Source organism: Phyllostomus discolor, chromosome 6, assembly GCF_004126475.2.
Source record: "Phyllostomus discolor isolate MPI-MPIP mPhyDis1 chromosome 6, mPhyDis1.pri.v3, whole genome shotgun sequence".
Taxonomy (NCBI): domain Eukaryota; kingdom Metazoa; phylum Chordata; class Mammalia; order Chiroptera; family Phyllostomidae; genus Phyllostomus; species Phyllostomus discolor.
In genome coordinates, this window is record NC_040908.2 from 92,040,435 (window position 1) to 92,052,632 (window position 12,198).

The 12,198-nt window shown below is 34.8% G+C and overlaps 1 protein-coding gene across 3 annotated transcripts in view; it reads left to right on the forward strand.

Moving 5' to 3' along the window:
* Positions 1-7,870, forward strand: part of KBTBD3 (kelch repeat and BTB domain containing 3) — a 32,700-nt gene extending 24,830 nt beyond the window's left edge. For all 3 annotated transcript variants that reach the window (XM_028516641.2, XM_028516642.2, XM_036028619.1), the window contains one exon: positions 774-7,870. In XM_028516641.2, coding sequence (XP_028372442.1) covers positions 774-2,376 — 1,603 coding nt within the window. In that variant the 3' untranslated portion in view covers positions 2,377-7,870. The remainder of the gene's footprint in view (positions 1-773) is intronic.
* The last annotated feature ends 4,328 nt before the right edge of the window (positions 7,871-12,198 follow it).

The window sequence follows — 12,198 nt, forward strand, 5'->3', positions numbered from 1 at the left end:
CTTCATCAGAGGAAGCTGTATAGTATAATGGTTAAGTAATTGACCTCCTAATACACATGCTCTAAATCTAAGTCCCAGCTCTACCATTTACTGATATGTGACCTTAGCTATGATACACTGTTATCATTTAGTTTTATGAAATCTCATTCCCTTTTTCCTGAAGTGCTCTAATGAAATGTGTCCTTTTAGAGGTGTGTTTACTTATTTGGAAGATTTCCCCACACCAATGTGTCAGAGACACCTGATATCACACTGTATTCCATCTTTCACAGGTCTCACTACTGCCAAAGTGAAAATTAATTTGAAAGAGACTTTTAAATACTAAACCCAAAAGCATTACATATCTTAAGTAATTTTAGTTATCACCTGCAGGGTTGATACTAATTAACTCACAAATAAATAAATTCAGCCATTAGAGATATTTTACCCTGATTTTATGAATAATATATAAGAACATCAAATCAGTATACAAAATTTAAATCTTTTTATAGCCTTGTTTGAATTAGTTGCTATATCTCTGATATAATGTATATATTTTGCAATATATACATTATATCAGGAGTTATATCAGGGAGTTATATAATACATATATTTTATGGAAAAATAATATTGTATATGACTATTCTAGACATTAAGCTAATTTTTGGGATGCTTTGAAATATATTTTATAAATATATTTTAAATCAACTTAGAGGAAATTTTGTAAGTTAATACTGAAAATTATGTAATAGAATATTTGTTTACTTCCTCTTCTATGTTCTTCATTTTTGCAGGGCTATGTTTGAAGTAAACATGAAAGAAAGAGATGGTGGAAGTGTTACCATCACTAATTTGTCCTCTAAAGCAGTGAAAGCATTTCTTGACTATGCCTATACTGGAAAAACACAGATAACAGATGACAATGTGGAAATGTTCTTCCAGTTGTCATCATTTCTTCAAGTTTCCTTCCTATCCAAAGCTTGCAGTGACTTTTTAATAAAAAGTATTAATATTGTCAATTGTTTACAGTTATTATCTATGTCAGATAGCTATGGCTCTACCCGCTTATTTAATCATGCATTATACTTTGTACAACATCACTTTTCCTTATTATTTAAATCCAGTGATTTCTTAGAGATGAATTTTGGAATACTACAGAAATGTCTGGAATCAGATGAATTAGATGTTCCTGAAGAAGAAACTGTACTGAAATTTGTCCTTAATTGGACTAAATATAACTTAGAATCAAGGCAAAAGCATCTACCTTATTTGATTAAAAAAGTAAGATTACATCAGTTACCTGAGGAGACACTTCAAGACTGTCTGCTCAGTGAAGAGTGTTTACTCAAAAGCACAAACTGTTTTGATGTAATCTTGGATGCAGTTAAGTGTGTGCAAGGTTCTGGTGGACTTTTCCCTGATGCTCGACCATCCACAACTGAAAAATACATATTCGTTCACAAAACTGAGGAAAATGGAGAAAATCAATATACATTTTGCTATAATATTAAAACCGATTCGTGGAAGATACTGCCACAATCGCACCTGATTGATTTGCCGGGATCTAGTCTGTCAAGCTATGGAGAAAAAATATTCTTGACAGGTGGTTGCAAAGGGTCATGTTGTAGAACGGTTCGGCTTCACATTGCAGAGTCATATCATGATGCCACTGATCAAACCTGGTGCTACTGTCCAGTCAAAAATGATTTCTTCCTGGTATCAACTATGAAAACACCCAGAACCATGCATACATCAGTTATGGCTCTTAATAGGTTATTTGTCATAGGTGGAAAGACTACAGGATCTCAGGACATTAAAAGTCTCTTAGATGTTGAATCTTACAACCCTCTTTCCAAAGAATGGATGTCTGTGAGCCCCTTACCCAGGGGCATATACTACCCCGAAGCAAGTGCATGCCAAAATGTAATTTATGTTCTTGGATCAGAGGTGGAGATTACAGATGCCTTTAACCCATCACTTGATTGCTTTTTTAAATACAATGCTACAACTGATCAGTGGTCTGAATTAGTCGCAGAGTTTGGGCAGTTTTTCCATGCAACATTAATTAAAGCTGTCCCAGTAAACTGCACACTCTATATATGTGATCTTTCTACCTATAAGGTTTACAGTTTTTGTCCAGATACTTGTGTCTGGAAGGGTGAAGGATCTTTTGAATGTGCAGGCTTCAATGCAGGTGCAGTTGGAATTGAAGATAAAATTTATATATTAGGTGGTGATTATGCACCAGATGAAATCACAGATGAAGTGCAGGTTTACCACAGCAGCCGGTCTGAGTGGGAGGAAGTCTCACCAATGCCAAGAGCCTTAACTGAATTTTACTGTCAGGTGATTCAGTTTAATAAATACAGGGATCCATGGTTTTCCAATCATTTCTAAAAGTAGTGTGTGCTTATACACTGTAAAACTATTCTGGTTCCAGAAACCTACAGTAAATTTGTTAACATTAATAGTTGGTAAAAAGGTCTTTACATCTTAATAAATTAAAACTGTATGTTCTATTATAGAATTACTATGAGTGTACACCATATAAGAATATGCAGCTCCCAGAAACTTAAAATACAAAATACATTGTACCAAAAATTGTACTGAATATAATCCAGAATATTTAGTATTTTCATATGTAAATGAAACTCTTAGACTTTAATGTTTTAATTTTTAAAGTACTTCATCCATGGGAGACTGGTAAAAATAAAGTTCACAGATCAGTACTATGTGAATTGGAGAAATCTCTTCATGTAGTAAGAATGAATTATGTATATTCTATATTATATAAAGTGAAAAATAAACTACAAAGAAGGGAGAATCCTACCTTGTTACTACAGGTATAAGAGTTGTTGAGTTCTTACTCTTTTTGACCATAGTCAGCTGCTTTTAAATCCTTTCCTTTCACCATTGTTTTGTTCACAAATTTTTCTAAAATGCAGTGTGGTTCCTCAGCCCTCTAAACTGCACACTAAACATGGTTTACCTTTTGTTATGATTCAGCCTTTATTTAATGATTCAACTCTTCATCAAGAGCGTAGTGTACCATGAAAAATTCCACAGTGCCATCAGCAGTCACTGAAATGCTTTTTAAAATTGCTGTGTCTGTTAGTTCTCAGTTTAGTTGGCTTCATTTTCTAGCAATATCATATCTCTCTTAGTTTCTGACTCAAGCTCAGTAAATTAACATTCTTGATTTAATTATTAGTTTTATGTTCCACTGACCTGAGTTTATCTTAACACGTAACCCATTTGAATGGAGTTCTTAGATTCTTGGATGGAAATGCTAGCATACTTTTTCTGCCAGGTTCCAAAGTAATTGAGAACATAGAAAATCTGACCCCTGGATAAATGGATCATTTTCACTGAATTTCTTAAGCCATTAGATGTCCAAATTTGTGTTGTAATTAGGAATTTCGGAATTTAAATGAGTCCCGTGTCAGTTTTCTGTGGTGATGCATACCACCTGTAAAGCACCATGTTGGTTGTTACTTTAGTAATTTATTCATAGTGAATGATATTCCAAATTTAAAGCAAATGACTGGACTTTTGGTATTAATAATAGTATTCACAACCTACTTCTGTTTAGATGTTTAATCACTTTTAACCCAAACAATATTCTCCGCTAGGATTCTTTTTTTGCAACAGGATATGTTTTCTTTAATCAGTTTAAAAGATATAAGCATTTTAGGTTTTAATACTTACTATTTACAACTCAGGTAATGTGCAGATTGGATTTCTTTGGAGTCGAATGTAGTTTCTCACACTCTGTAGTAAACAATGTACATATTCTTTAGAAATACTTTCCAAAGTGGAAATACACCTAATTGAAGGTTCTTTTACCATATAAATGTATGCAATTATAAGTTTCAAATATATTTTTCAATATAAAATAGGCTATTAGACTACATTATCATGTCATTACAAAATCAGGGACTGTCCTTAGTCAGATGGCAGTGCATAAAAACAATTCTGTAGCATTGGTCTTCCTCCCTCTTGACCTTACTTGGTTCTGCATGTCTGTCTGTCTGTCTCTCTCTCTCAAAGGAAATTAAGTCCATAAGATTGAGTGACTGTACACATGTGAATTTTCTGAACTCTTAAGTATATATAAAGTATGTTTAAAAGACTTTTAATCACTGACTTTAGGAATTGTTAACCTCTTCTAGAAAGGAGAAACTAATGCATGGGTCTCTGACATGCAAGCTTCAGTAATCTATTCTCAGTACCCCCAGAAGGAGCTATTTTTCCTGTCAGGTTAGGGAAGAGGGAATAATATTCTTTTATCATTGGGCTCTTAAGTTTTTTTTTTTCTTTAAAGCCTGATTCCCTTTCATTATCACCCATCAGCCATTGCTGCAGTGTAAGAGACAAAATGATTACACTCAGTATCCATATTGTTTTCAGTCCTGTGGAAAAGTTCCATTTAACACTTCTAATCCTTTGTCATTTGTCTTTATCCACAACATTTGGACTATTGATGCAAAAAAATTCTAATGTAATATGTTCTAAAACTGAAAGTAGGTATATGGTATTATTAAAGATACAATGAAGAAAGTTAAATTCAGCATTTTTATAAAATAAATTCAAAGTTAATGGGCATTCCTAGAGTGATCTTCAAACTTGATTTAAAATGCAGAACACCTTTTGTTCACCTGTTGCTTGGGAGATTGCATATATGAAGAATATTTGAGTAATCAAAATCATTCCCATAACAGTCTAGTCTAGGGATGGACAGAGGTGTTTATCACAGATGAAGTATGACCTCATCCTGCAATATAATTCTGTTTTTCCTAGACACCAAGAAAAGCAATTGAACATGTGTTCAGTGTACCTAGCTGAAGTTATACTATCTGGGAATCAGAATCAAGTATAGAGGAAGGCATTTGTTTGCATTTTGAGATTTGGAAGCAAAATGTAAGGATTAAATATATTGTTGAATATATATGTTACTTTTAGATCATAATTCTCAGTTTAATTGAATCCAGTGTTTGGGATATCTCATATTTACAATGGAATTTGTAAGACTCAAATATGTCTTCCAATAGGCAGCTCTAGAGGGCAAGCTAAAAACAGGCTAGAATTTGTAGGGAAGCAGATTTCTGCTCAATGTAAGAAACAACTTTTCTCCACTTTATAAAGCCATATTTAAAGTAAGACAAATGATCAAAAACTGGCATCTGGCAGATGATTAGTCCAATAAATTCCTACACAGGAATGTACAACCAAAGATTTCTATATTCTATTTACACATTTTTAATAGTTTTCTGATGTAAGACTAATTGCTTCCTCCTCCAATTCAGCATTTTTGTAACTTGATTTCAATGGTTCTGTGTACTGAAGATTTCAGTAGGGCTTGAGTCCTAAAACTACATCATTTCAGGAGCATTTTTATGGAAGGAAATTTGTTGTTTGTTTTAATTACTCAGGAAAAAGTCTGTAAATGGTGCTGACATTTATGGTAAACTGCTAATAAGGATTTTTCCTTCTGTCTACCATAGGTGCACATTTGTTTTACAGTAATTAGAAACCGAAAGACCAGTACCTAAAACTTTGTTCTAAATTGTTATAGCGACAAGTGTAGCTATATAACTAAATGTAGTGATTCTAGTTAAAGATTGTGTGATTTGAAAGAATATCTTAAAAATCTAGATGTATTTATAAATATTTGATGACACTGATGCTTAATCAAATTTAATATCTAAATAGGGGATTTAATCAGAGTATGATACTATTGTACACATTAAAAGATAACTCTTCTAAATCATATTGAAACTTGAAAATAACCTTGAACTCTAATACAGCTTTCAACCTGGTATAGAAAGCCCCTCCAAATTGTAAAACATCCTTGAATGATGATTTTTTTTCCAATTTCTAATTAAGTGCTTTCAGGGGTAAAGAGCTCACTACCTTCATTTTTAACAGTTCTCTCAGAAAGTTCTTCCTAACATTAAAAGCAATTTTGCCTCCTGTATTAATTTCTAGCCCTTGGTCCTAGGTTGTTGTTTCCACAAGTGTTTGAAAAAGTAGCATGTGTCCCACGTTTCTGATATCAAAGCCTTGTTTTTATTCTTGTTTAAATGTTTAGCACTTTAAAACCTGCCACAATGGCCAGGGTTACATGATTCTCCATGTATAATGGCCTCTGTTCTAGCTTATCACATTTTGGTGAGTTGCATCTGACCAAGCGTGGCAGACCTTGATAACTCATGTGTCTCATTCCCTTAACCAGCTCTCTAGCTCCTATAAATCCAGTTTGAGCTGGAGCCTTGTGCGCTCTCTCTCTCCTTCTACCCTCTGTCAGCATAATTGCAAACACATTTTCTGGGAGAGGAAGTCTAAGGCCAAATATTAATGTCTCAATCATTTGTCATTGGGCATGCTTTTCAGAATTTTATTCTGTTTTTATTTTTATTTTTTATTGTTCAAATACAGTTGTCTCCATTTTTCCCCTGCCTCACCTATGCTCACCTCCCACCCTTGACCCTACCCCCTTTGGCTTTGTCCATGTGTCCTTTATAAATATTTTCCCCTATTAACCCTCTCCCCCCACCCTTCTCATTAGTCAGTTTGTTCTTTATTTCAATGTCTTGGGTTATATTTTACTGGCTTGTTTGCTTTGTTGATTAGATTCCAAAAAACTTAAAAATAAAGGCCCCCCAAAATATATAAAAAATAGAAACCAAAGCAGTCACATCCATGATGGTTAAGTTAATGAGGACAGTTTGTTTACAAATCAAGAAAGACCAAGCTTATGGTAATAATCTAAGTTTGGAGATTCTGTGCTGTTAGCCAGTTGAATAAAGTATGATATTTTCCATAAAATAATGCCATTGTTTAAAAAATACTTAATGGGCAACATAGCTTTGTTCATTTCAATAACTTTGACCACATTCTCAACCTTAACGGTCTAACTCAACAAATTATGAATTTGGTTCCAAGGGTAACAAGACTACTGGAATAATGAGACTGGTGCAGTTCTCTGAATATCACATTATTGTATAAAATATTTCTTTGCATGTCTGTCTTCCTCATGTAATTGTAAGTACTTTGGAATAGGGACATATATTCATCATTTCTGGACCTAGAAATTAGCACAGTGTCTAAATGTTATAAGGCATCCAATAAATGGATATTGAGCCAATATGTGAAGCAAAATATATTTATTGTTACTGAAAAGATTTGCTATAATTGTACACTTAGTAACTTATTTCCATCTATAAAGGAAATGATTTACATTAGTATTTTACATTTTAGAATTGTATCACATTGTACTTTATTAATGTATATGTTCATTCTTTTTGTAATATGTTTCTCATTTAAAGTCTAAGAAACTGGATTAATTTATACAACTTCACTTTTTGTTAGTATATGGAAGAGTTGGTAATGCAGCATTTTTTATTTGAGAGAGAGATTGCATTACACAGTGTACTCCCCACCTTTGGAGAACATGTGGAGCTGGTTGTATGACTGTATAGTACATGTATAGTAGGCTCTTGTAAGTGAAATTACAGATTTGAGGTCATTTATCCACCTAGTGAATTTTATTTACAGTATCTAATTATCTGTTTCCTTTCAAGGGCAATAGGAGATAGGACAACAACTGCAAGTTTCATTAGCAGACCATTACTCCTATAGAGCTTAGTAGTTTTAGTGACCTTTGTTCCCTTTGGTGGATAGTGCTCAAATCTACTTACATTGCATACACAAGTATTTTGCTTCATTTTTCTGTTAGTGGAATGTGGTCTTTTGTCATATGCTATGAGAAATAAAATCAGCCTTTTTATAGGTCCATGTTAACCAGATTAACATAAAATATTTCAATCTGTAATAAAATATTTCAATTCTATAAAATATTTATTAATTTATTAAAATGTATCTCAGAAAAGAATGTGTTCTCTTTGTATTTATTGCTATTAAAAATAAAAGAGGTATATAAAGGTGTATGCTAAACTAAGGCTCTTACTTTATTGACATCCCCTTCCCCAGAAGCTCTGCGTGGCTCTAGTGAGCTTCAGAATTACTGAGTTTTCAATGGTTGACTGTAGCGATGGTGCCATGTCCTGTAACCTAGACTTCAAGAGGTCACCCTGGTCTGAAAGAATAGAGTACCAGCTACACTTCAGATGAGTCATAGGTGGGAAGAGACCCTCCAGGCCCTGACCAAACATTGACTCATCCATTTCTTTTCAGTACCCATAGAAGGCAGTCTTTGGCAAAGAAGTTTACTAAAAGCATAAGAGCTAGCCTGTTACCACGTCACTGGGGATGCTCCATAATTCAGAGGTCCCCTCTCTCAGGCAACATTTTGATAGTCTCAGGTACCCAGTGAAGCTTTCTTCAAGTCATTAACCAGAATGGTCAGTAATCTCAGTCTGATGCTTCCGCACTTGAAGTTCTCTCCCTGAAATCTGAGCCTGCCTGAATTTGCCCCTTTTTCCCCACTACAGGAGAAAAAAGGGGAAAGGCCCTCTTTTTGAAAATTAACCTCCATACTAACAAAATAATTTGCAAAGAGCATATAAATTATTAGTTTGTCCCCTTTCCAAATCACTAAGATTTACTTAATATTGTGCTGCAGGCTCTTATGCATTTGCAGAATCGTTTGCAAATAGTTTTGTCAAAAACTGTTTGTAGCAATTGGCCAGTATACATATTTTAATTGATTTATATTATGTATATTTTCCAGAGAAAGTAATTCTTAAAAAGTAATACTCTTGCCCCAGCTGGTATAGCTCAGTGGATTGAGCACAGGTTGCAAACCAAAGGGTCACCAGGTCAATTCCCAGTCAGGGCACATGCCTGGGTTGCAGGCTAGGTCCCCAGTGGGGGCCATGCAAGAAGCAAGCACACATTGATGTTTCTCTCTCCCTCCCTTTCCTTCTCTCTAAAAGTAAATAAATTAAATCTTAAAAAGTAGTAATATTCTTTTTACTGTGAATACAGTTTCAATATCATGTTTATGAAGTGTTTTGAGATTTTTGAAACTACAAAATGTTGAATTTTTCAGCAATGCAGTACTAAATCTACCCAATGAATATTAATTAAAATGGCAGATTGTACTTTTAAATACCTTTGTAAAATCTGTTTCCAGAAAAGAGTTTCTTTGCACTTACTGAATTTTGTAACTTTAAAGACTTCTATAGGCTTAATAAAAGTAATGAAATCTGTTGGACCAAGCTTAAAATGGAACATAGGCATCAATATGAAACAGACCCATCCTAGTATTTATAGTGTTAGACTTCACTGCACCTGATAAATATTTTGGGGTTTCTTTTAAGTTCAGGGCTTGTTGAACTTGATTTTGCTCTAGGAGTAATTAGTGAATCTTCCTTGGGAATTTAATTACCCTTCCCTAACCCTGACCAAAATGTATGCGATAAAATGAGTTTAAATTTTTTAATCAAGGAAAGCCTCTCCCTTTAGGCTTTTCAAATTTAAAAATCCAATTAACCTTAATGTTTTTCTTCTAGAGATTAACCAGTCTTTTATGTTATGAAACATTAATTGGAATTCAAACTATTTATAGCTTTTTAAAAACAACCTTTTAACAAATCAGTAAATTTTTGTTGTTTTCTTTTACAAATAATATTTACCTTCTATCTATTCCTGCAGGAATGAATATTGCCACAGTATTCTTTCATTTAAATATAGTATACATTTCTCTTACAGGCACAAATTAATATACACTCTTGTTTCTAAGAATTTTTATAAAGAAAATTATTCAATAGTTTAAAGCATCTACATTTCTTCCATTGATAAGTGAAATGCTGAAATTCTAACATACTTTTTGTAATGGCCTGTCTACCACCATATAGCATCACGTATGTCCCTCAAGTTTGCTTCAAAAAATAATCATCTATGGTGTCTGTTAAAAATACCTAATCTAGGACCTCATTCTTAGAAACTTTGGTTTAGTTAATTCTAGATTCCAGTCCTAGGAACTCATATTTTTAAAAGCACTGCAAATAACTCTTACTGGTGAGCAAGTGAGGAAGTATCCTAAGATAAGTGTTAAAAAACCAGTTCTGAAGTTGGACAGACGTGAGTATGAATCTTAGTTCTACTGTAGAGAGTAATTTAAAGGCCATGTAAAGCTTGGGCAAGTTACTTAAACAATCTGTGCTCCAGTTTCTTTATTGGTAAAATTGGAATAGTAGCTGTACATCCCACAAAGTCTTATTGTGAGAATTAAATCAAACAATGCGTGTGATGTGCTTGACACAGTACAGGACAATGGAAAATGTTCAGTAAATGTCTATCTCCTTCCTCTTTCTTCTTGGTTAATTTCAGCAGAAGTCATCTTCTCCTAGCTCTCCAACATACTACCACAGTCTTACATTCTACAATTAGAGATGAAATTTTAGATCTGAAAAGTACCCAATTTTATCTTGACAGAGGGAATGGATGGAACAAAGTAAAACTTTGCCTAATACACAGTTTAGTTTTGACTTGGCCCTGAATATTCCCTCTAGGTTCAACCATGAGTTTCTCAGTTATTCATTCAACAATGATTTCTTGAGCTCCTTCTGTGTGTCATTGCTATAATCTAGGATTGAGGGTATAATAGCAAGAAAATTAGATCTATTCCATGTTCTCCTTCAACTCACCGAGTATCTGGCTGCTTCTGTAAGTCTCTTCAGATTTGATTTAGCCTGATCTCTGTTGTTAACAGTTTCAATTTTGCCCCATTTGTATCTTCCACTCTCTCTCAGGCACTCACGCCTTAGTAAGTTCGTTCGCTTCTACATCTGCACTACCCAGGTGAGAATCTCCTTATCTTCCTCGAACCACAGCTCTTGAGTTCAACTGTGGTTCCTGTGGCTGACACTAGATGGAGAATAAAGTCCAGATCTCCTGTGCACATGGGTGGAGGGGTCACACTACCAGACCCTAGAACTCTAGAGTGGTCACAAAATGGGTGAGAGCTCTTAGCAGTCTAAGGAATTTCAAATTTATTGAATATTTCATTTCACAAACTGCAATGCAGAGAAAATGGGTAAATCTTTGAACAAAGTTAGAAAAATTTTTCTCAATAATCTCCCACCTTGATATCTGTATCCAACCCTCTGTAATGTGCCATGTTGGCAAACTGTCAGATATAATCATGCAGAGAAGTCCTATAATATTTTTTCACCTGGTAAGTTGGGTGTGATTACCATTTCTCATCAGTTCCCCAAGCATATATCCTCACCAAAATAAAACAGACTTGTGAAAATGTGCAGGGGTTAGCTTATTTATATTTGGAAATATAAAGGGCATGGTCAGACATGAAAAATTCCACTTGTATATGATGATCCCTCTCATTAATGATTTAAGAGTCTTCCTGGATCCTGAAACTGAAATTAATGCAGCATCAGGGGAATAAAAAAAAGCAGAGGCAAGTAGTCTAAATTCCATGTGACCAGAAATATCTAGGGAATCTATGCAATGCTGAGTCAGGCCCACAGTGGAAAGGGGAGGGCTGAAGGATAAAAACCAGTGATTCTGTAAGATGAGTTATATCAACAGCTGCTGTAAACTGTCATTCTTCAACCCTGCTCTGCTCAGCCAATGTCTCTGGCCTTAAGTTGGCTATGCATATGTATGGCCAGGAGTTATGCAAAAAAGACTGTAGGGTATCTTGTGGGGAATAGGAGGGATCTGGATTTACAGGTTCTGTTGAGTCCAAAGAAAAGACACTCAAATACAGTGGATGGGCCCAGACTTCCTTGTTATAATTTCCAATGTGTCATAGAAATCTCTCTGAGCAGACGGTGAAGCCTGCACATGGAGACCCTGATGCTTAAGAAATGAAATTGGTTCTTCTTGCACATTTTACTTCAAGCACTTTACTTTCTTAAGCTGGGGCATAGGTGTAGTCAACATTTCTGTATAATACCAGTGTCATCGCTTGACTGAAAAGGCACATAGTATTATGTGTCACTTAAAAAAGGCCAGCAGGCTACCCCAGTCAAGTCCTCATAGGACAGCAGGAGCTTATAGACAACATGTCTATATTAATTATGTATTTCTACATAATAAACCACATCAAATTTAATGGCTTAAAACAATCTTGTTGCTCATGGTTCCACAGGTGAGGAATTTGGGCAGTGCTCACCAAGGGAAGCTTGTCTTTGTTCCACATAGTGTTGGCTGGAGGCCACCGAAGTCTGGTAGCCTCACATATCTGGTGCCATGGTGCAGGTGGTCAGTGGGACACCTCAGTTCTCTTCC